Source organism: Salmo salar, chromosome 13 (assembly GCF_965601325.2).
Source record: "Salmo salar chromosome 13, fSalSal1, whole genome shotgun sequence".
Lineage (NCBI taxonomy): Eukaryota > Metazoa > Chordata > Actinopteri > Salmoniformes > Salmonidae > Salmo > Salmo salar.
In genome coordinates, this window is record NC_138303.1 from 58,335,909 (window position 1) to 58,361,936 (window position 26,028).

At 41.6% G+C, this 26,028-nt stretch overlaps 1 protein-coding gene across 2 annotated transcripts in view; it reads left to right on the forward strand.

The window, feature by feature from the left end:
- rad50 (RAD50 homolog, double strand break repair protein) overlaps positions 1-26,028 on the forward strand; it is a 109,722-nt gene that overhangs the window by 40,952 nt on the left and 42,742 nt on the right. Inside the window, exons 1-11 of one of the 2 annotated variants that reach the window (XM_014136732.3) lie at positions 7,514-7,619; positions 10,565-10,716; positions 11,004-11,087; positions 11,321-11,472; positions 19,175-19,360; positions 20,158-20,362; positions 20,594-20,722; positions 21,123-21,288; positions 24,717-24,910; positions 25,076-25,282; positions 25,541-25,723. In XM_014136732.3, coding sequence (XP_013992207.1) covers positions 10,588-10,716; positions 11,004-11,087; positions 11,321-11,472; positions 19,175-19,360; positions 20,158-20,362; positions 20,594-20,722; positions 21,123-21,288; positions 24,717-24,910; positions 25,076-25,282; positions 25,541-25,723 — 1,635 coding nt within the window. In that variant the 5' untranslated portion in view covers positions 7,514-7,619; positions 10,565-10,587. Of the gene's footprint in view, positions 1-7,513; positions 7,620-10,564; positions 10,717-11,003; positions 11,088-11,320; positions 11,473-19,174; positions 19,361-20,157; positions 20,363-20,593; positions 20,723-21,122; positions 21,289-24,716; positions 24,911-25,075; positions 25,283-25,540; positions 25,724-26,028 lie in introns of those variants that run through there. The other variant, XM_082960228.1, reaches the window with a different exon arrangement.

The window sequence follows — 26,028 nt, forward strand, 5'->3', positions numbered from 1 at the left end:
GCAACATCAAATGGTTTTGTGATGAATAAGCCATCTGATTCGATGAAAGATGGAGTTCAATTTGTCTTTCTGCCCATAATTTCATTTAAAGTACTCCAAAGTTTTTTTTCCATCATTCTTTATATCATTGATTTTGGCTTCATAATAAAGTTTCTTCTTCTTTTTGTTGAGTTTAGTCACATAATTTCTCAATTTGCTGTAAGTAAGCCAGCCAGATGTACAGCCAGACTTATTAGCCACTGCTTTTGCCCAATCTCTTTCAACCATACAGGTTTTAAATTCCTCATCAATCCATGGAGCCTTAACAGTTCTAACAGCCAGTTTCTTAACAGGTGCATGTTTATCAATAATTGGAAAAAGCAATTTCATAAATTCATCAAGTGCAGCGTCTGGATACTCCACATTAATCACATCAGACCAAGAAATATATTTAACATCATCCACATAAGAGTCACAGCAAAATCTTTTGTATGATCTCTTATACACTATTTTAGGCCGAGCTGTTGGAGCTTTGGCTGCATCCGGATATAGCTTTAGATATAGCTTTATAGCTTTAGAACAAAGTTATACAGCATTAGTAAAAATGTGATCGATACATGTGGATGATCTTGTTCCTGTAGTGTTTGTAAACACCCTGGTAGGTTGATTAATAGCCTGAACCAGATTACAGGCACTGGTTACAGTAAGAAGCTTCCTCTTGAGCGGACAGCTTGATGAAAACCAGTAAATATTCCGTTCCCCAAGAAAGTAGACCTCTTTGTTTACATCACATACACTATCAAGCATTTCACACATATTATTTAGATACTGACTGTTAGCACTTGGTGGCCTATAGCAACACCCCAAAAGAAAAGGCTTTAGATGTGCCAAGTGAACCTGCAACCACAACACTTCAATAACACTTGGCATAAGATCTTCACTAAGCATTACAAGGATATGGCTCTGAATATATACAGCAACTCCTACCCCATAAGCATTTCTGTCTGTTCTATAAATGGTATATCCTTGTATTGCTAGTGATGTATCATCAAATTAATTATCTAAGTGAGTCTCAGAAATGGCTAATATATGAATGTTATCTGATGTTAGCATGTTATTGATTTCATGAACCTTATTTCTAAGGCTACATATACTAATATGGGCTATTTTCAGCCCTTTCCTGGGTAGCTTATCAGTGATAGACATAATATTGAAAAGAGCAGACAAAGCAAGAGAAAAAAATATACATTCAGCAGTTCATTAATCAATTGGTGTGTGTGTGCTGCGGGGTTGAGTCTACGAAGCCATAGGCTTGGCTCTCTCATCCCTTCCAGGCTTCTGGGAGGGAGGGTGGTCAATGAGCCTGTCGTAACGGATGTATGCAATGTCCCCACGCGCTCTGGCAGCTTTCATGGCTGGGATCAGTTCTTTCCTCTTTTGGTGCACAGCTTCAGGATAGTCCTCGTTGAGGAAGATATACGTTTCTCTCAAGTTATTGGCTCTTTCCAGAACAGCTACATTGTCCTTGAACCTCAGGAACTTGACCACTATCGGCCTGGGCCTATCACCTGGGCCGGTGGTGGATTTTCCAGTCCACCTCAATCTTTCTGTGGTCCATCTTCAATTTCTCAGAGATCATTTCTCTCACTTTGTCCTCAGACTCCATCCAGGTCTCATGTGGAGATTCTGTAATTCCGTCCACAACCACGTTGTTTTGTCTTGATTGTCCCTCGAGTCTGATTTATCTGTCATTGTTATCATGGATTCACACACAGAACTGATGTCCTCTCTCAATGACTTACAGATTGCAATGACGTCATCTTGCCATTCTCCTGTTTCAACTCGTTGAGCTGACCCTGGGAGAACTGCAAACTGTTCTTCAGGTCCTGAACCTCTCTGGTCAGGTCGTCCATTGTTTTATTAGTAGAATCCACAAGTATTTGGACAAAACAATTTAAACTATTTTCTTGTTGTTGTAACAACTGCTTATAGGTCTCTTTTTGTTCATTTAAAATATCCTTCACGTGTGATAGAGACATCACTGGCACTGTCCTCAACGGTACTCCCGCCGGCTTTGGTCTTTCCATGGTAGCTAGCAACATATGTTAGGCTGTTATTCCTCGCAGTTCCAGACAGGGCAGGTCACGGGGAAAATTGAAAACAACAAACAGCAGGGATCTAGACAGCCACAAGCCCGGGACAATCCGCGGTCCCAGCCACAATGGCTAACCACATCGCGGGCTGCGTTCAAGAACACCTCGCTAGCTTGATGTCCAGCTAGCTAGCAGCTAGGCTAGCTGCGATGCCAAATAGCTCCTCATACCCGTCCTTGGTCGGCAGGATCACTGGAAAGATACAAGCAGTCCCAGCAACTGATGCCAACTGCGTTGCGGGATCCAGCATAAGAAGCTAGGTAGCTACCAATAACTTCCCAAACAAACAAAACCAAGCTCTTCCTCGTTCCGCGTACAACAGGAAGTTGTTTTTCTTGAGGAGATTTAGCTAGCTATCAAAACTGACGCTTACAAGAAAACCCGCTACAACCGCCGACGAGCCATCAAACATGGAAAGGGTTGATATAGGACCAAGATAGAATCCTACAGCACCAGCTCTGCAAGGCCGCTGAGCCAGACGGAATACCAGGGCGCGTTCTCAGAGCATGCGCCGAGTAGCTGGCAAGTGTCTTCACTGACATTTTCAACATCTTCTTGCCCCAGTCTGTAATCCCAACAGATTTCAAGCAGATCACCATTTTCCCTGTTCCCAAGAACTAAAAGGTAACCTACCTAAATGACTATCATCCCTAAGCACTCTCTAATCATTGTATTGAGACCGCACTCAGGAAGGTGGTATATTATCTTTTAACGGCGTCAGACCAAGGCTCTGTGTCTATCGCTTGTGCTCCTAGACTTTTGTGCCTCTTTTGACACCATCGATCACCACATTCTTTTGGAGAGTTCGGAAACCCAAAGTGGTCTACGTGGATAACTTCTTGCCTGGTTTAGATATTATCTGTCGGAAAGAGGAGGTGTATAGCCTAATAGGACTAGGACTATGTGGTATAGCTATTAGCCTAATGTAAATACAAATACCTATACTGTAGCTTAATATCACTTTTTGCGAGGCGAGCTTTAGTTGTGAGTAGGCATTTCATTGTATTGTGTAGCTTACACTACGCAGTATCATTTTTAATGTATTTTATTTCACCTTTATTTAACCAGGTAGGCCAGTTGAGAACAAGTTCTCATTTACAACTGCAACCTCATCCTGACATGACCCTCCAGCATGACAATGCCACCAGCCATACTGCTCATTCTGTGTGTGATTTCCTGCAAGACAGGAATGTCAGTGTTCTGCCATGGCAAGCAAAGAGCCTGGATCTCAATCCCACTGAGCATGTCTGGGACCTGTTGGATCGGAGGGTGAGGGCTAGGGCCATTCCCCCCAGAAATGTCCGGGAACTTGCAGATGCCTTGGTGGAAGAGTGTGGTAACACCTCACAGCAAGAACTGGCAAATCTGGTGCAGTCCATGAGGAGGAGATACACTGCAGTACTTAATGCAGCTGGTGGCCACACCAGATACTGACTGTTACTTTTGATTTTGACCCCCCCCCCCCCCTTCCCCCTTTGTTCAGGGACACATTATTCCATTTCTGTTAGTCACATCTGTGGAACTTGTTCAGTTTATGTCTCAGTTGTTGAATCTTGTTATGTTCATACAAATATTTACACGTTACGTTTGCTGAATATAAACGCAGTTGACAGTGAGAGGACTTTCCTTTTTTTGCTGAGTTTATGACTCATACTGTGGTCCTCTGTGATGTTTCATCTTGCTTGCAAGCAACATCATGAGAACCATGTCTGGATCTTCCTCTTCTGCCATGTTGGATGAGTCAGGATCCTCCTCTTCTGCCATGGTGGATGAGCTTCCTTTTCTGATAAATACAGAGCCATCTCTCTTTCCCAACTGTGCAGATAAGCAGTTTCTTACATTCTTTAGTGGCCGGGGGGCCTGGAACTTCATTGTCTGCCATGGTGGACGAGTCTGGATCTTTCTCTTCTGCCATGGTGGATGTGTCTGGATCTTCCTGTTCTGACATGGTGGATGAGCTACCTTTTTTCCAATGGAAAATGGCAGCTGAAGACCCTTGTTTTGTCACTGGGTCTGGCTGGCTGAAAGACACATTTTTTTTTAACTTTTACTAGCTAGCTAGGTTGATTACTAAAATGTTAACGTCGATATTTAAATACCATAACCCACAGACTTGACTATAGTAATGGTAAAATAGACTGTGCTTTAGTCTATCTGCACATCTAAAATCTTACTATGTGGATGGGACATTTCTGCTGGAATGGAGGAATTATCTGCAATGCTCAACTAGATGATCAGGACAGTCTAGGGTACTATTTGCCCGAAGATGTGAAGTATTGTGATGAGCTATAAGGCTGTACTTATGATTCTAATTCTCAAGAGGAAAGTTAAAACCCTCAGCTGTGAGGTCACTGAAAGGGAGTGACATGCAGGGATGGAACATAATGATTTTGGGCACTAGCCAGCAGACCACAAATTCTACCAGCCCAGGTAACATTCAGGTCCTAAATCTGTGGCATGCGATGTTTGTAAATGCAAAATTTCACTGCTGTGTCAGGCTAGTTTGGCATATTTTCTACTAGCCATTTCACTGCTGTGTCAGGCTAGTTTGGCACCATGTCTACTAGCCCATTCTGAAAAGTACTTGCCTCAGGCTATCTTAATTTCCATCCCTGCTTCCATCTAACTGACTTCACAGGTCATTTGATTAGTCATGTACAACAGATGCACTCATGGAACAAAGCCATTTCTGTGTTTTGTATGGGGAAAACATTGAGCCCACAAGTCCTTTGTGGGCTAGCTAGCCAACTTTAGCTAATGTAGTTAACTAGCCAACCAAGGTGGCTAACTAGCTAGCTCACCAGGTAATATTTAGATAGCTAGTTAGTTAACAGTAGCTCACCGTTCGTGTAATCAGACTCTAAGTGGTGACATGTTAGCTAACCAACTGTCCTTGCCATGGTACCGGCCTAATGTTAGCTAGCAAGTCTGACCTCACAAACTGTGAGTTAGTGTTAACTAGCTAACGTTAGCTAAATAGCCCTTCCCTGATGGGCTAATGCTAGCTAGCATGTCACCACATGAAAAAGTATGACTACACAAACCATGAGCTACGTTAGCTGGCTAGCTAACTAAAGACGTCAATAAAAAAAAGTTCACAACAGTCATTATGCTAGTCTGTGCTGGTTTTCTTTTTACTTGTAAGGACGGTAACGTGTGTTGTACACATAGCTACAGTCGGTGGTTATCTAGCAAAACATTTTTTTAAGATACATTTGAAATGGGCATGGTCGAATTGACTCAGCAACCAAAAACACATTGAACCTACTTTGTAGTATACCCCTCTGGCCAGTGGCCACAACCTAGGTCAGGGTTCCCCAACTGACGGCCTGCAGGTGGTTTTTATTTGTCCCCCCAAGTTTTCTGAATAAAAAACAAAAGGTATAATTGTCGGAAATTAGACTATAAAAACACCAGGAAATCAGCTCCAAGTTATTTTTATTTAAGAAATCTGTATTCCCACACATAACGGAGAGAGACGTGATCTTAAGCAAGATTTGAAATTATTATGTTTTAGTCAAACATTGTATCTGTTTGGGCTTCTTGTGGTCAATTTGCAGTCTACAAATTATTTGTAATTGTGTTCTGGTCCCCCCAAATAAATCAGCCGGCAGCTGAATCTATTTGATGATACCTGACCATTTAATTTATCCTTATTTAAATAGGCAAGTCAGTTAAGAACAAATTCTTATTCTAGGAACAGTAGGTTAACTGCCTTGTTCAGGGGCAGAACAACAGATTTTTACCTTATCAGCTCAGGGATTTGATCTTGCAACCTTTCAGTTACAAGTTCAACACTAACCACTAGGCTACCTGTCACCCGAGGTTGAAGATATCAAGAAAGTGCAGCATATCATTAATAAACATGAAGTGGGTCCTTCTGAAAGATCTGGTGAAGGAAAAGATGATGGACAAGAAAAAAAGGAGAAACATTGAATATATTTGAGTGAATATGGAATGGAGGATCGCATAGAACTTTTGGAAAAGCTTGAGGAGGAAATGGAACATGACCAGAGTGAGGATGAATTAAATGTGGTGGCAGGTGCAGTGATGACTGCTGAGAAGAATTGAGTGTAGAGGGAAGAAGTGAGGTGAGGATACGATCTCCGGTAGTTCAGTGATGGAACTTGTTGAGAGTGAGGGTGAAGTACCTGCGCCGAGGCCAAGGATGATTTTGTCCCAGTGGTAGTGAGATTTGTAGAGGGAATGATTCCTTGCCTTTTGGTTGATCAGTATCTGGTGTAAGGTTAGGTGGAGGAGAGGTTGGGGACTGTTGAGTTGGTGAAGGTAACTCAGAGTGGACTTTATTGTGTTTCCTCCTCCGGATTGCGAGATTAGGTACAAGAATTGTGATGTGCTTTGCTTTCCGGTGTAGGGTGATCCCGGGGGGGGGGTGCATTAAGTGTTGAGGAGGAGCAGTTGAAATTGAAGATTCAGTGTTTGTAACACCCGCTGTTTGATGAGACGTAGATCCGGTGGGGAAATGGAGAAGACATTATCTGTCATGCTGAGTAGTCACCAGATAAGGTCAAGGTAGTCAGTTATCCTGTGAGAGCTTATGTTCCGAAAATATTGCAGCAGTATGTAGAAGGGAGATGCCTAGATGTGAGAAGTGTGCAGGAGGGCATTTGACAAAGGAATGTGTGGTATCGGTGGAGAAAGTTGTGTGTGTTCGTTTTGGTGGGGATCATGGGGCTGGAGATTGGAGGTGTCCGGTGAGAGAGAGGCAGATTGAGGTTGCCAGTGACTGATGGGAAGTATACATTATGTGCTTCAGTAAAGTGGGCTTTTTAGCATTCATAGACATGGTTGTGAATTGTACTGCAGAAATGGATGGATCGAAAGTCACAGAAAATAGAGGTTGTGGTGGCAGCGGCTGATAATTATTTTTTATTTAACCTTTAACCTTTAAATAAGAAAAAATTCTTATTTACAATGATGGCCTACCAAAAGGCCTCCCCCAGATGGGGGCTGGGATTAAAAATAAAAATAAATAAAATATAGGACAAACAGGAATTACTTGGGATTGCAAGGATTTACTGCAGAACAGCTGTAAGGGGTGTTGAGTGGAAGTGATATGCCCTCTCAGACCGTTGGTCTGGAGTAGGACTAGATAGAGTTAAATATTGGAATGGGTGGTGTGTTTTTTCGAGAGAGGGCAATTTTCCTTTTTTTATTAGTTATTATTGTATCAAAGAATATAATGTAGGTAGGCTCTGAATGGCCTCACACACCAGTATAGTAGGTGGCACTGTACGCACCTAAAAGTTGGATGCGATCCGCCAATCAAATCTCAAAGACGAAGATATCAAGTATTTTTTTCTTTCTAGGCCACAACACATCTGACCCACGTAGTTTTTGCCTGCCCTCTACTGGACAAAAAAAGTAATAACACCGGTAGTTGCGTTTAATGAGCGGATGCTGCGACGTCACGGCTTTGGTCAGCGCGGCAAGTGTAGTAAGAACTTTCGCTGCTAAAAACACAAGGTAATTTTTTCGACATGCTTTATTGTCTCAAGATGCCTTCGTACACTCTTCTCATTGCAAGTGTTGGTCTTTCTGTTCACACATTTTAAATAGTGAAAAGTAATTCGCTGTTGGTCTCTAAGCTAACGTTATCTTTCGAAGTTTGCTTGCTAGCTAGCTACCAGTAACGTTAGCTTGTCAGACATTATCTGGTCATTGTTGTTGATAAATCACACATGCCCTTGTAGTCCAAATCGATACTGTGCTTTTGCAATGTTTCCAAATGAATAGCTAGCTTCTAGGTTGCAATATACAGTGTACAAAACATTAAGAACACCTCCCTAGTATTGACTTTGCCCTCACAGAAAAGCCTCAATTTGTTGGGGCGTGGACTCTACAAGGTGTCGAAAGCGTTCCACAGGGATGCTGGCCTATGTTGACTCCAATGCTTCCCACGGTTATGTCAAGTTGGCTGCATGTCCTTTTGGTGGTGGACCATTCTTAATACACACTGAAAACTGTTGAGCGTGAGAAACCCAGCAGCGTTGCATTTCTTGACACAAGCCGGAGTGCATGGCAGCTACTACCATAAGCCATTCAAAGGTACTTAAATATGTTGTCTTGCCCGTTCAACGTCTGAATGAAACGCATACGCAATCCATGCCTCAATTGTATCAAGGTTTAACTTTTTGGCCAACCCGACCAAATTCACATAGAAAGGTGAGATCTAGATGTGTTGTCTTTTATTGGAGGTAAGTCTAATAAACGGTAGGTGTGTTCTGTTAGCTATTTCCGTTCTTCCCGTTAAGTTTTGTTTCAGTTTTGTACACCAACCTTAAACAGCAGAAAATACATTATTTTAGGTTATGGAAAATATATTTCACAGCTGTTTGGATTGTACAATGATAATCTACACTATACAAAATAAGTTGTATTTGTCACATGTGCCGAATACAACCTTACAGTGAAATGCTTACTTACAAGACATTAACCAACAATGCAGTTAACACTTATTTTTCTTTAAGTGAAAAATTGTGCCTTTGGAAAGTATTCAGACCCGTTGACTTTTTCCACATTGTTAGGTTACAGCCTTATTTTAAAATTGATTAAATAGTTTTTTTTTCATCAATCTACCTGTAATGACAAAACAAAAACAGGTTTTTATAAATGTATTAAAATTATTCAGGCCCTTTACTCAGTAATTTGTTTAAGCACCTTTGGCAGTGATTACAGCCTTGAATGTTCTTGGGTAGGACACTACAAGCTTGGCACACTTGTATTTGGAGAGTTTCTTGCATTCTTCTCTGCAGATCCTCTCAAGCTCTGTCAGGTTGGATGGGGAACGTGGCTGCACAGCTATTTTCAGGTCTTTCCAAAGAGATGCTCGATCGGGTTCAAGTCCGGGCTCTGGCTGGGTCACTCAAGAACATTCAGAGACTTGTCCTGAAGCCACTCCTGTGTTGTCTTGGTCGTTGTCCTGTTGGAAGGTGAACCTTCGCCCCAGTCTGAGGTCCTGAGCAGGTTTTCATCAAGGATCTCTCTGTACTTTGCTCCGTTCATCTATGCCTCGATCCTGACTAGACTCCCAGTCACTGCCGTGAAAAACATTCCCACAGCATGATGCTGCCACCATGTGTCACCATAGGGATGGTGCTAGGTTTCCTCCAGACATGATGGTTGGCATTCAGGCCAAAAATGATCACGTTTCTCATGGTCTGACCATCTATAGGTGCCTTTTGGCAAACTCCAAGTTGGCTGTCATGTCCCTTTTACTGAGGAGTGTCTTCCGTTGGGCCACTCTACTATAAAGGCTTGATTGGTGGAGTGCTGTAGAGATGGTTGTCCTTCTGGAAGGCTCTCTCATCTCCACAGAGGAACTCTGGAGCTCTGTCAGTGACCATCGGGTTCTTGGTCACTTCCCTGACCAAGGCCCTTCTCCCCCGATTGCTCAGTTTGGCTGGGCAGCCAGCTCTAGGAAGTGTCTTGGGGGTTCCAAACTTCTTCCATTTAAGAATGGAGGCCACTGTGTTCTTGGGGACCTTCAATGCTGCAGACATTTTTTTGGTACCCTTCCCCAGATCTGTGCCTCGACACAATCCTGTCTCAGAGCACTACGGACAAGTCCTTCAACCTCATGGCTTGGTTTTTGCTCTGACATGCACTGTAAACTGTGGGACCTTATATAGACAGGTGTGTGCCTTTCCAAATCATGTCCAATCTTTTGACTTTACCATAATTGGACTCCAATGAAAGGGTACAAACATTTCAAGGACGATCAATGGAAACATGCACCTGAACTCAATTTTGTCTCATAGCAAAGGGTCTGAATACTTCTGTAAATATGGTATTTCTGTTATTTAAAAAAAAAAATACATTTTCAACAATGTCTGAACCTGTTTTTACTTTGTCATTATGGGGTATTGTGTGTAGATTGCTGAGCATATATATATTTTTATTTTAATATAATTTCTTTACAAGTTTTTTTTCATACATTTTAGAGTAAGGCTGTAACGAAACAAAGTGGAAAAGGGCAAGGAGTCTGAATACTTTCTCAAGGCACTGTACGTGCTTGTTTTGTCACATTGCAATTAGACACTAGAATTTTTAGGAAATGGCGGAGCGATTTCTGCATAGTGCAGCTTTCACCTTTCTCCTCTCCATCTACACTGATTGAAGTGGACATCAATAAGGGGTCATAGCTTTCTCCTGGTCAGTCTGTCATGGAAAGAGCAGGTATTCTTAATGTTTTGCACACTGTGTAGAGCTAAACACATTACATCACAGGATAGGTTAGATAGCGAACGTTAAACAAAGATCTGACCCAAACTGTCAGTGGGGTCACACGAGACTAGGGGGTGTTTTCACGAGCCAGTTACATGCATGTTTGCCCATTCAGTAATTACATTACTTTTGCTATTAGAAGTTGGCATCTGCTGAGAATGCTCATTTAAGCTCATGTTCCCCAGCTGAACCCAATAAAGGTGCAAAGATGTCCAGAATTGAGAAGATGAGCATCCTCGGTGTGAGGAGCTTTGGAGTGGAAGACAAAGACAAACAAGTCATATCATTCTTTAATCCCTTGACTGTGTTAGTGGGACCCAATGGTGCTGGTAAAACGGTAGGTTGCATGAGATTTATATGACTTGTATGCTGCCCTGCAAAAAAAGTTAGTATCACATAACATTACATTCATTGACATTACCATAAAAAGGGATCATTAGCCGATGAAGCGATAAATGCAAACCCTTATCACACTTCTTGATGGGATAGTGGGTGCGAGATGCACAGTATTGCATGCTTTTGACCTAGCCTGCTTCCATTGGTTGGTGTGCATTGCAGACAGTTAGCTATGCTGGTAGATTCAAGGACTTATTTTAATCCACTTTTTTCCTCCTCTGGCCGCAGACTATCATTGAGTGTCTGAAGTATGTAACAGCTGGTGAATTTCCCCCAGGAAGCAAAGGGAATACATTTGTTCATGATCCAAAGGTGAGGACCTCTGTCTGTCTTGGTTGGCTTTGCAAGTGAGTTTGTTTATACATCAATGCAAAGCAGAGAAATATGAATGTTTGTCAACATTATTCATAACAAAGGCCTGGAGTTTTTTTTCTCGTCAGCGAAAACCCAAGACTCGTTTTTATAGCATCCTCCTTGACATACACAGTTCCTAGGCCCTGGTTGTCATGTGTAAGAGGTACCTAATACTGTCTTTGGTGTGTTAGGATGCTCATGAGACTGATGTGCGAGCTCAGATCCGACTGCAGTTCACCGATCTAAATGGAGAGAAGGTGGCAGTTCAAAGGTCCATGCAGGCAACACAGAAGGGCAAGAAGACTGAGTTCAGAAGTCTGGAGGGGGTCATCACCAGGATCAAGTGAGTTTAAGTGTCACTCTACCTTAACCAAATAATATGTTCAAGAGAAGTGGAAGGCACTATATTGTACACAGGACCGGCCCACCCATTAGGCAGGTGCCTAGGGTGGAAAGTTGACGAGGGGGACATATTTTCCGAGCTTAGATGGTCGACACACCTCCAACAACACAACACGTCACATAATTCTCTCCGAAAGCATGTACACATTATATGGACTAGGGATATACATTTCGGTCAATTTTGCCGCTGACTAATTGACCCGACTAATTGACCCTCATTAACCCGTCAAACAAACTCCAAAAAATCCTTACAGTAAAATGACGTGCCCAACAGAACATACTATCAGAGATCTGTATATAATGACGAGATGCTTATATTTCCGCCCTAGCAATGTAAGTCGTCCCAAGGCGGTAAGGCAGGCGACAAGCATAGGCCCAAAATAAGCCCATAGGAACGCATTGGGCTTATTTCAGACTCTTGCTTCGCCGCCACCTCTGATACTATGCATGCATACAAGGACCGGACATTTTTTGTTAACCTCCCTGGGCAAGGTGGGACGCTTAACGTTCACAGAATACATAACAATTATTTTAAGAATTATAGATACAGAACTCCTTTATGCAATCGCGGTGTCAGATTTTAAAATAGCTTTTCGGCGAAAGCACATTTTGCAATATTCTGAGTAGATAGCCCGGCCATCACGGCTATCTACTTTCTCAAGGGCACTTCAACATATATTTCACCTAGTCGGCTCAGGTATTCGAATCGGCAACCTTTAGGTTATTGGCCCAACACTTAACCGCTAGGGTACCTGCCGTGCCTAAACTATGCTTGTTCTCTATTTTTACATTTACATTTTTGTCATTTAGCAGACTTTCTTATCCAGAGCGACTTACACTAGTGAGTTCATACATGTTCTTACTTTTTCTGTACTGGTCCTCCATAGGAATCGAACCCACAACCCTGGCATGGCAAGTGCCATGCTTTACCAACTGAGCCACACGGGACTCTGTATCTAAAATCATGTAGGCTACAGGCTACTACTCTTTACTATGTGGTTTTTCTGTAGCCTACAGACTGGAGACCATATTTATGACAATGTTATGAGACTGACACTTATTTTGGTATTTTCTTTACAACACGCATATTAGAGATGTAACGATTCACCGCTACGCATCAGTCCCGGTTCAGATGTGTAAGATCTCCATTGGTCCGTGGGACCCCAAACCGATCCAAATGATGCAATCCAAATGCAACATGCATTGGTCAGAAAATCAATTCAAACGTTACGAATCGCCCGTTAACCCAATTTTTTTGGGGGGGGGGGGTCAAATTAATTTATTTCTTCCTTCCGAATATACAACTGGCCTCTCCATCAGTGTTGAACTAATCACATAGTTATTTTGACAGTCATTGATCTACAAGTCATTTTTCATGCTGAAAAATCCCAGGCAGTATTAGTAACCTAGTCAAACAGCTGCGAACAGCGCACTTTGATTGGTGACCAATGAGAGCGTCACCTTCGGCATTCAAATGTTTGTAAAATGGATTGCGCAAAGTTAGGCTTTATTAGTTGAGCGTGACAACCAATATACAGTTGAAGTCGGAAGTTTAGATACACTTAGGTTGGAGTCATTAAAACTTGTTTTTCAACCACTCCACAAATTTTCTTGTTAACAAACTATAGTTTTGGCAAGTCGGTTAGGACATCTACTGTGAGTGACACAAGTCATTTTTCCAACAATTGTTTACAGACAGATTATTTCACTTAATTCACTGTATAACAATTTCAGTGGGTCAGAAGTTTACATACATTAAGTTGATTGTGCCTTTAAACAGCTTGGAAAATTCCAGAAAATGATGTCATGGCTTTAGAAGCTTCTGATAGGCTAATTGACATAATTTGAGTCAATTGGAGGTGTACCTGTGGATGTATTTCAAGGCCTACCTTCAAACTGTGCCTCTTTGCTTGACATCATGGGTGAAAATCAAAAGAAATCAGCCAAAACTCTGGTTCATCCTTGGGAGCAATTTCCAAATGCCTGAAGGTACCACGTTCATCTGTACAAACAATAGTACGCAAGTATAAACACCATGGGACCACGCAGCCATCATACCTCTCAGGAAGGATACGCGTTCTGTCTCCTAGAGATGAACGTACTTTGGTGCGAAAAGTGCAAATCACTCCCAGAATAACAGCGAAGGACCTTGTGAAGATGCTGGAGGAAACAGGTCCAAAAGTATCTATATCCACAGTAAAACTAGTCCTGTATCAACATAACCTGAATGGCCGCTCAGCAAGGAAGAAGCCACTGCTCCAAAACCGCCATTAAAAAAAGCCAGACTACGGTTTGCAACTGCACATGGGGACAAAGATCGTACTTTTTTGAGAAATGTCCTCTGGTCTGATGAAACAAAAATGGAACTGTTTGGCCATAATGACCATCGTTATGATTGGAGGAAAAAGGGGGAGGCTTGCAACCCGAAGAACACCATCCCAACCGTGAAGCACAGGGAGGCAGCATCATGTTGTGGGGGTGCTTTGCTGCAGGAAGGACTGGTGTACTTCACAAAATAGATGGCACCATGAGGCAGTAAAATTATGTGGATATATTGAAGCAACATCTCAACACATCAGTCAGGAAGTAAAAGCTTGGTCGCAAATGGGTCTTCCAAATGGATAATGACCCCAAGCATACTTCCAAAGTTGTGGCAAAATGGCTTAAGGACAACAAAGTGAAGGTATTGGAGTGGCCATCACAAAGCCCTGACCTCAATCCTATAGAAAATCTGAAAAAGTGTGTGTGAGCAAGGAGGCCTACAAACCTGACTTAGTTACACCAGCTCTGTCAGGAGGAATGGGCCAAAATTCACCCAACTTATTGTGGGAAGCTTGTGGAAGGCTACCCAAACCATTTGAACCAAGTTAACCTCTCTAGGGTATGTGGGACGAATCGTCCCACCTAGTCAACAACCAGTGGAATCGAGTGGCGCGATATTCAAATACCTTAGAAATGCTATTACTTCAATTTCTCAAACATATGACTTTTACACCATTTTAAAGACAAGACTCTCGTTAATCTAACCACATTGTCCGATTTCAAAAAGGCTTTACAACGAAAGCAAAACATTAGATTATGTCAGGAGAGTGCCCAGCCAGAAATAATCACACCCATTTTTCAAGCTAGCATATGTCACAAAAACCAAAACCACAGCTAAATGCAGCACTAACCTTTGATCTTCATCAGTTGACACTCCTAGGACATTATGTTATACAATATATGCATGTTTTGTTCAATCAAGTTCATATTTATATCAAAAACCAGCTTTTTACATTAGCATGTGACGTTCAGAACTAGCAAACATACCGAAAACTTCCGGTGAATTTACTAAATTACTCACGATAAACGTTCACAAAAAACGTAACAATTATTTTAAGAATTATAGATACAGAACTCCTTTATGCAATCGCGGTGTCTGATTTTAAACGAGCTTTTCGGCAAAAGCACATTTTGCAATATTCTGAGTAGATAGCTCGCCATCACGGGCTAGCTATTTTGACACCCACCAAGTTTGGCACTCACCAAACTCAGATTTACTATAAGAAAAATTGGATTACCTTTGCTGTTCTTCGTCAGAATGCACTCCCAGGACTTCTACTTCATCCACAAATGTTGTTTTGGTTCAAAATAATCCATAGTTATGTTCAAATATCCTCTTTTGTTCTTGCGTTCAAGACACTATCCGAACGGTGACGCGCGGATGCGTATCGTGACAAAAAAATTCTAAATATTCCATTACCGTACTTCGAAGCATGTCAAACGCTGTTTAAAATCAATTTTTATGCGATTTTTCTCGTAAAATAGCGATAATATTCCGACCTGAAGTCGTTGTTTTCGTTCAAAGACTCAAAGAACAAAATGGACTCTTCACGTGCACACGCGCACCCGTCTCATTGTTCTCAGATCGACCACTATCCAAATGCGCTACTGTTTTTCAGCCATGGACTGCAAAGTCATCATTCAACATTCTGGCACTTTCTGAGAGCCTATGGGAGCCTTAGAAAGTGTCACGTTACAGCAGAGATCCTCTGTTTTCAATAAAGAGAATAAAGAAGGCCAAGAAATGGTCAGAGAGGGCACTTCCTGTACAGAATCTTCTCAGGTTTTGGCCTGCCAAATGAGTTCTGTTATACTCACAGACACCATTCAAACAGTTTTAGAAACTTTAGGGTGTTTTCTATCCAAATCAAACAATTATATGCATATTCTAGTTTCTGGGCAGTAGTAATAACCAGATTAAATCGGGTACGTTTTTTTATCCGGATGTGAAAATACTGCCCCCTTCCCTAGAGAGGTTAAACAATTAAGGCAATGCTACCAAATACTAATTGAGTGTATGTAAACTTCTGACCCACTGGGAATGTGATGAAAGAAATAAAAGCTGAAATAAATTTTTCTCTCTACTATTATTCTGACATTTCACATTCTTAAAATAAAGTGGTGATCCTAACTGACCTAACACAGGGAATTTTTACTGGGATTAAATGTAAGGAATTGTGAAAAACTGAGTTTAAATGTATTTGGCTAAGGCGTATGTAAACTTCCGACTTCATCTGTATGTCTGCTACATGAATTAAAGTAGAACATTTCATGTAGCCAAAGATTATAAGTTCCTGACCAACACTTTGGTTCCTACCCTGTCACAATAACGCCTCCATAGTGTTTATATTAGTATTCTATTTCTATGAACACCTCCTGGCTTTATAATTCGTTGTCATGTCAAACAAAACTGTATTCAAAGTGCCCACGATTACATTCCAGCTATATAGTTAGAATAATCATTATTTCCATGATTCCAACAATTTCCCACAAGTGTTTTGATCAATATCGCAAGTCAAATCACAATTGTAATATTATTATTATTTATTTTATTTTTTTGCTCATATCGTGCAGCCCTACATGTTGTCAGGGCTCTGTCCAGTCAAGTTCTTCCACACCGATCTCAAAAACCATTTCTGTATGAACCTCGCTTTGTGCACAGGGGCATCGTCATGCTGAAACGGGAAAGGGCATTTCCCAAACTGTTGCCACAGAGTAGGAAGCACAGAATCATCTAGAATGTCATTGTATGCTGTAGTGTTAAGATTTCCGTTCACTGGAACTAAGGGGCCTAGCTCGAACCATGAAAAACAGCCCCAGACCATTATTCCTCCTCCACTAAACTTTACAGTTGGCACTATGACTTCGGGCAGGTAGTGTTCCCCTGGCATCCGCCAAATCCAGATTTGTCCGTCGGACTGCCAGATGGTGAATTGTTCATCACTCCAGAGAGAGTTTCCACTGCTCCAATGGTGGCGAGCTTTACACCACTCCAGCCGACACTTAGCATTGTGCATGGTGATCTGCATGCTTGTTTGCAGCTGCTCGGCCATGGAAACCCATTTCAAAAATATCTAAAGATACTGAAGCAGCAAACTTTGTGGAAATTAATATTTGTCATTCTCGAAACTTTTGGCCACGACTGTACATGATTTCATAGTTTTGATGTCTTCACTATTATTCTAGAATATAAAGATAAACCCTTGAATGAGTAGGTGTGTCCAAACTTTTGACTGGTGCTGTATAGTGATGCACCGATATGACATTTTTGGTCGATCCCGATATCCAATATTTTCCTTGCAAAATAAAACCAATACCGATATTTACAATGTTAGTTGCCCTTTTAAGCATTCTAGAACAGTTAAATAGTTAGACCGCTGCGTCCATGTGTGTGTTTTAAGGCACTGCGTCTGTGCAAGTAGTGTCACTACAGTCCCTAGTTTGAATCCAGGCTGTATCACATCCGGCCGTGATTGGGAGACCCATAGTGCGGCGCACAATTGGCCCAGCGTCGTCTGGGCCGTCATTGTAAATATGAATTTGTTCTTAACTGACTTGCCTAGTTAAATAAAGGTTTCACACACACCACACTGACCATAAAGTTATTTTGTTGGCATTGACGTATGTCCCCATTACCAAAAACATAATCAAAACCTATTTATTTCACTTACTTGCTGTCCTGTTACGTTGTTCATTTGTTCAGTCGTTTCATTCTCAACCAGGATTTCTATGTAATGCCGTTTGGGTCGTTGCGTGTCAAAAAAGATACACGACACTTGTTTCAGTAACTATAGTTAGCTAGCTAACTATATCGCTAGTTGTCATCTAAAATAACCCTAATTTATAAGACAGTTATTTGATTAATGGTGGTCGGACCATCTATGTAAAGCTAGCCACAATAAGGACTAGCCACAATAGTGGACTTTGTGGTTAGCCTTCAAAATAGAGGTATGGCATAATTCTACTTTTTGTATTCATTTGCATTACTGTCAATGACACTTTTATTTTGAAGAAAAACTGCAAATTCCACTTGTGCCTAATCCTTATTGTGGCTAGCGTCACAACTCAACCTGGTGCGGTCAAGCCAGATGAAGCTAGCTGGCTGCTTATAACGTTAGCTCAATTTCAATAGGCGAACAACACGTGGCAAACTAGCTAATACTTAATCACAAGGATTCCTAAAACATTGCTAAGAATAATGAAAATGATTGCAGGTTCTACTGGTCATTGTTTTCAGGCTGTTTGTATTGGTGCTAGCTAGGTACCAAGCTAAAGCAAGCTACCCCAGAAGTTGCGGTCAAACAAATTATGCTTTATTGTAAACGCATCGTTCGTCGCCGGTGTTTGCTTGTTTGCAGACTTTTCTGTACAGCTTTGACAGTGCTACTGTCTCTTTTTTGACACGCGAAGACCCAAATGGCGTTCCGTAGCATGTATGTTGGTATGCACGTCAGCTTTGAAATCGGTTTTGCACATCGGGGCGTTATACTAGACATCGGCCGATACCGATGTTGGCATTTTTAGCTAATATTGGCCGATTCTGATATGTTCACTGATATATCGTGCATCCCTAGTACTGTATATACACTACCGTTCAAAAGTTGGGGTCACTTAGAAATGTCCTTGTTTTTGAAAGAAAAGCACACTGATGTACTTGTCTTTTGCTCAGTTGTACACCGGGGCCTCCCACTCCTCTTTCTATTCTGGTTAGAGCCAGTTTGCGCTGTTCTGTGAAGGGAGTAGTACACAGTGTTGTATGAGATCTTCTGTTTCTTGGCAATTTCTCGCATGGAATAGCCTTCTTTTCTCAGAACAAGAATAGACTGACGAAGTTTCAAAAGAAAGTTCTTTGTTTCTGGACATTTTGAGCCTGTAATCAAACCCACAAATGCTGATGCACCAGATACTCAACTAGTCTAAAGGCGGCCAGTTTTATTGCTTCTTTAAATCAGCACAACAGTTTTCAGCTAAGCTAACATAATTGCAAAAGGGTTTTCTAATGATCAATTAGCCTTTTAAAATGGTGAACTTGGATTAGCTAAAACAATGTGCCATTGGAACACAGGAGTGATGGTTGCTGATAATGGGCCTCTGTACGCGTATGTAGATATCCCGTTAAAATCAGCCGTTTCCAGCTACAATAGTCATTTACAACATTAATCTCTACACTGTATTTCTGATCAATTTGATGTTATTTTAATGGACAAAAAATGTGTTTATCTTTTAAAAACAAGGACATTTCTAAGTGACCCCAAACTTTTGAATGTGTGTGTATTTTTGACTGCACTGGACCTTTTTTTAAAACGTTGATACTTTCCCAGGCATGGAGATAAGGTGAGCCTGAGCTCCAAATGTGCAGAGTTGGACAGAGAGATGATCTCAGCGCTGGGTGTGTCCAAAGCGGTCCTCGACCATGTCATCTTCTGTCACCAAGAGGAGTCCAACTGGCCCCTGGGAGAAGGGAAGCCCCTCAAGAACAAATTTGATGCTATCTTCTCAGCCACAAGGTACTCTTAGAGTAGTGTTGTTCAGAGTCACACTTCTGCCCATTTTATTGGAACTTAGCTGTCTTTTCTGTGGTTAGTATTGCTTTACTCACAACAGCATGTTGTGTTAGCTACTGCAACTCTCTGTTCATCATATATGCATAGCCACTTTAACCATATCTACATGTACATACTACCTCAATAAGCCTGACTAACCCGTGTCTGTATGTAGCCTCGCTACTGTATATAGCCTGTCTTTTTACTGTTGTTTTTTCTTTACTTGCTTATTGTTCACCTAATACCTTTTTTGCACTATTGGTTAGAGCCTGTAAGTAAGCATTTCACTGTCAGGTCTACACCTGTTGTATTCGGTGCACGTGACAAATAAACTTTGATTTGATTTCACCAGGGAATTTAATTTGAAATTCTTATTCAATTCTTGAATTGGTATTAGACAGTTGAATTGATTGGTAAAAATATGAATATTTGGAAATTAATTGAATTGGAATTGAATATTATCAAAACTTTACTCCACGATTTGTTTCTACTTGTACGTCTATATTTCCAGTATAGCAAAGCTGTTTCAAGTGTGACATGATCAGCCTGAAAGCCTAAGGGAATTAAATTGGAATTAGTGGAATTGTTGGATCATATTGAATTGGGAATGTCATTTATGTAATTGAGAGGAATTTCAATTAAATTGAATTTATAGCCAGAGGTAATTTAATAAAATTAGAATTTGTGGAATTAACCCCAACCCTGATGGATATAAACGATTTAGCTGTGAACCAACAATTTTCCCTCCCTCCCCTTGTCAGGTACATCAAGGTGCTGGAGACGCTGAGGCAGCTGAGGCTCAAGCAGTCTAATGAGGTGAGAGAGTGCCAGGTGGAGCTGAAGTTCCTGAAGCTGAACAAGGAGAAAGCCCTCGAGATCAGGGAGCTGCTTGCCAGCAAGGAGTCCCAGCTGGCGTCCTCCAAAGATGCCGTACAGAAGATAGAGGGCCAGATCGAACCCCTGGAGGTGTGACCTCATTCCATAGAGAATTAGTTCTAGACAAGATGAATGGTTTACATCTGCTTATGTTAGTGTTTTATAGAGCGTTATTTAGAAGTCTATTTAGATGCTAAACAAATTGTTTTTGTCCTGTCTAAAAGTAGCCTACTTAGAGTAACTCAATTTAAATGTAGGCATGCAATGGAAAAAGTCTACATTTATACCGCTTATTAAGTATTTCTACTTGTTTTATTTCAGAACCGACTGGTTGACATTGATGAGAATCTGGGAAAAGTGATGAAGCTCGACAACGACATCAAGGCTTTAGACAGCAGGAAGAAGCAGATGGAGGAAGACAACCAGGAACTGGAGGAGAAAATGGAGCAGGTATGACACACATTTCACCAGAACATAGTGTAGAGCACTATTCCGTTCTCATCAATGGAGAACACCTTTATAAGTGTCTTTGTGAGCCCAACACCTGCTAACAAAGAACCAATAGTCCATTCTGAGAAGAGCTTAATTAGCGTATTGGAAATGCACTATAATCTCAGCGCTATTAGATAACGAATTGGACTCTGCCGCTTTAAATTTACAGTTGACAAGTCAGTACAATACATATCTTTATTCAGACAATATCTTGTAACATTTTGGAACTCTCTCCCTTCCATGCATCTTTCCTTCATCCTTAATGGTTGTGTCCCTGTCATGTCCAAGACCTGTTCCAATCCATCTGTGTGGCCTGTGTAACTAAAGCCCTGTTGTGTGGCTGCGTGGCCGAGCTCAGGTGTTCCAGGGCTCAGATGAGCAGCTGCAGGAGATGTACCAAAATCACCAGAGGACAGTGAAGGAGAAGGAGAGGAGGTTCACAGAGTGCCAGAGGGAGTTGGAACGAGCCGGGAGAGAGTGCCAGAGACTCAACCGCCTCCAGTCCGACCTTCTAGTTGAACAAGGTGTGACATTGGAGTGACTACACTATATAACCATGAATAGGGCTGGGCGATATGGACCAAAAGTCATATCCCGATATATTTAGGCTGAATATCGATAAAAGATATATATCCCGATATTTTTTCCGCAAAGTGAGAGCAAATGTTCAGTCAAAGCCAGATATGACATGTCTCAAGTAGTTTTATTGAAACCGGCTATTTCAGTGAACAGTTGAAAAATCAAATGAATAAATAATAAACAGGGCTCTTCACCTGGTTCAGATTAAATGCTCAGCTGTTCAAATAACAATAACATGTAAACATAAACACTGTATAACAACAGGAGTACCTTTTTTTAAATCAAAGCTCCATAAGGTGCACATTTAAATAAATAAAAATATCTTAAACAAAAATAGCCTATAAAATAAAATAGGCCTATCTTTTTCTGAAATAAATATTATATATATTTATGAGAAGTCAACTTTTTTTTAGTTTGACAACTTTAAATGGCTTATTAAAATCAAATTACAGATTTCTTCTCCTTTCTAACAAATCCACAGATGCAAATAACGTACATTACAAAATAATAAAATATGACAAACCCTAGTAAGGGCAGCAATTATATATAAATAAAGAACAAAATAAAGTGCTCAGTTTGAGAAAATGTTTTTAAACATCAGCCTGAGATTACCATTTGCTTTTTGTTAACTCAATTTGTTATCTGAACAGCCTCAACCAGTTGCACAAGAAACAGACTATCAACTCAATAAACATTTTCCCCCTCTTTTTTTACTTTGATAAACAGTAATGCTGTCTTGAGGTAGACATTAGGCACACTGCGGGAAAATGAAGTTTGCAGTGAGCTTTGTTTCGGGGCTGGAGCTTTTTCGGGTTGTCGACGGCTTGCGGCTGGGGCTTCTGCAGCGCGCAGTTTCACACACTCTTCGTATTGCAGTTTGTGCCACTGTTTTAGGTGGTGAAAAAGATTTGTAGTGCTTCCACCCCTGGCTGTAACTTTTTTATGGCACTGCCTACATATAATGTGATTTTGTTGCTCATCTGATACTTTGAATCCGAACCATCTCCAAATTACTGAGCCAATGCTTTTTCTTTTACTAACCAATTCCTCCTCAAAACGCTCCGCAGACGCTGTTGCTTCCTCCATGTTTGTTGAAGTGTCTGTTCCTGCCCCTCCCCCCCTCTGTGCATGAAAGAGGAGGGGCGGGGCGCAGGGAGCAGCTCAGAGAGCTCCGGGTCTGCAGCTTGCTTGGAGCAAGGATCAAAGCGCAAATTTGAACTATATCGATATATGCGAAATGGTCTAATTTCATATCACATTTTTAAAATATATCGATATATTTTTTATATCGATATATCGCCCAGCCCTAACCATGAAGAGTTCTATGTTGGGTGCATATAAGTCATGTTATATTTCAGTTTGTCAGTGTTTATTTGCTTTATCGATGCACTAGACCAGGGGTCTCCAACCTTTTCTAGAATGAGAGCTACTTTAAAAAAGAAAAAAATACTTATTGCGAGCTTTCAAATCGGCACATTCTTCTTTTCTTTACCCTGCAACTCTTTCCCGGGTCCTTGGTGTATAAGACAATAATTTCTTTCTGTTGTATTCTCAATATTCCAATTATTCATAAAGAAACAACAAAAATGGAAGGTTGAAGAGTCCATTTCAATGCTTAAAGAGAAATTCCACCCTAAAATGCATCATACCAGCTGTATTTGAAAGTTATACATCTTGAGAAATTGATTGCTGACATGCAAAACATTTTTAATATGACATGGTTTTTGGGGAAAGTCTGTACCACCCACAAGATGGAAAGGAAGACCCAGAGTTACCTCTGCTGCAGAGGATAAGTTCGTTAGAGTTAACTTCACCTCAGATTGCAGCCCAAATAAATGCTTCACAGAGTTCAAGAAACGGATACATCTCAACATCAACTGTTCAGAGGAGACTGCGTGATTCAGGCCTGCATGGTCGAATTGCTGCAAAGAAACCACTACTAAAAGACACCAATAAGAAGAGACTTGCTTGGGCCAAGAAACAGGAGCAATGGACATTAGACCTGTGGAAATCTATCCTTTGGTCAGGTGCCAAATTGGAGATTTTTGGTTCCAACCGCCGTGTCTTTGTGAGATGCAGAGTAGGTGAACGGATCTCTGCATGTGTAGTTCCCACTGTGAACCATGGAGGATGAAGTGTTATGGTGTGGGGGTGCTTTGCTGGTAACACTAGCAATGATTTATTTAGAATTCAAGGCACACTTAATCAGCATGGCTACCGCAGCATTCTGCAGCGATACGGCATCGCATCTGGTTTGTGCTTAGTGGGACTATCATTTGTTATTCAACAAGACAATGACCCTAAACACACCTCCAGGCTGTGTAAGGGCTATTTGACCAAGGAGAGTGATGAAGTGCTGCATCAGATGACCTGGCCGCCACGATCACCTGACCTCAACCCAATTGAGATGGTTTAGGATGAGTTGGACTGCAGAGTGAAGGAAAAGCAGCCAATAAGTGCTCAGCATTTGTGGGAACTGTTGAAAAGCATTCCTCATGAAGCTGGTTGAGAGAATGCCAAGTGTGTAAAGCTGTTAAGGCAAAGGGTGGCTACTTTAAATCAAATATATTTGGATTTGTTTAACACATTTGGTGACTACATGATTTCATATGTGTTATTTCATAGTTTTAGTGTGTGTGTGAGAGAGAGAGAGAGGCGCAAGCATCAAACAGGCAGACAGATGGGCAATATTGCTGGAAATTAATTGGAAGATATTGATACATGGTGGCTAACCAGGGGTAGAATAATGTCAATGTGACTTTGATTGGATAGTACATTTTAGATTACATTTAGTAATTTAGCAGACGCTCTTATCCAGAGCACCTTACAGTAGTGAGAGCATACATTTTTACACTGGTCCCCCTTGGGAATCGAACCCACAACCCTGGTGTTACAAGCGCCATGCTCTACCAAGTGAGCCACACGGGACTACAGTAGCCAGGAGCTTTGTTTATCACAGTTTGCATGCAACATGTGAAAAAATGAATGTACTTTTAGAATGAATTGGCAAGCAACTCATAAGTGGGCTGCGATCTACCTGTTGGAGACCCCTGCACTAAACCTGGTTTTCCCAAACTCTGACCTGGGGCCTCTCCTGGGTGCATGTTTTGGTTTTTGCCCGAGCACTACACAGCTGTTTCGAATAACCGACTCATCAAGCTTTGGTTATTTGAATCAGCTGTGCAGTGCTAGGGCAAAAACCAACATGTGCAGCCAGGGGGGGCCCCCAAGACCGTGTTTGGGAAACCCTGCACAAGACGGATGTGTATTGGTTGGTCTACACACGCAACCAATAAACCTAATAGATCATGTTGAATATCATTAGTGGTGCTACTCTGATATTGATCATGTTGTGTTTCTCTCCTCCGTTAAGGTCGTCTCCAGCTGGAGGCTGATCGCCATGCCCAGAACATGAAGAATCGTGACTCCCAGGTGAGAGCCCTGGCAACCTATCTGGAGATGGAGGGCTATGACCGGTCCCCCTTCAATGACAGACAGCTGCAGAGCTTCAACCGCCAGGTCAAAGAGAGACTCGACCAGGAGACTGAGGCCGCCAACCAGGTCATGGTAAGAGAGAGTCCCGTCCACACAAAGTTTGGAAAGATGCAGGTCTGTTCCATTGATCATGTTTTGACGGTCAGGAAACTGACCCTAAACTGACTCCTGGCCCTATTCATGTTGTATAACCATGTTCTTCCAAGCCATTCATCTGTATTCCAAACTGTGTTCCAGAGGGATATACAAGAGAAGGAGGCCATGAAGCAGCAGAGCATCGATGAGATACGAGACAAAAAGACTGGTCTGGAGAGGACCATGGAGCTGAAGAAAGACCTGCAGGTTAAGAAGCAGCAGGAGCTGAGAAACATCAAGTCTGACCTGCAGAGACTGGAGGGCTCCTCCACCCGGCTGCAGGAACTGGAGACGGAGCTCACCAAAGTGGTAGGCGCCCAACACATTGTCGGCAATTTATCTGTGAATGTGTTGTTTATCCCTTAGATAACGTTATGGAGTGTTCAGTAGTTGTGGCTTACTTCTGGGTTTAAATTAGTGTCCCCGTAGATTGTTTTCTTAGACAACCGAAGGAACATCCAGAGCTGCAAACAACTACATGTTGAATAGTAGTCCTGCCTCTAAGTAGTAGTTGGGGAAACTGAAGTGCATGATATTCCTGTGTGTATCTGTGGTGTCTTTCTGCAGGAGCGTGAGCTGGAGAGCGCAGTGCAGAGCTCCAATGTGGATGGGCTGAAGGCCGAGGTGCTAGAGCTCCATAAGGACAAAACTGAGCTGGACCTCACACAGCGCCGGCTGGACCGTGAAATGGAGACCCTTAACACACACACCACCACACGCACACAGATGGACATGCTCAAGAAGGATAAGGTAGTGTCAACTCAGAGAAAGAATAAAAGATACCGGCATATGCTAAATTACATTATACAGCTTAAAAGATTGTCAATCTACACAATTGAGATGTGAAATGTAGTGAGCCCTGTGCAGGTCTGCATTGTTGATTTTTATTTTTTATTATTGATTTTTTTATTATTATTTTTTTAATTCAGTATACACACATGAGTATACAAGATGTAGGCTTCATTGTTTAGTTTGTGGCCCAAACCTGACCCATGACAAGGAACAAAAGGTCACTCTCAACCTGGCCAGTGGTAACGTGAGCCTGTGGGCCTCTC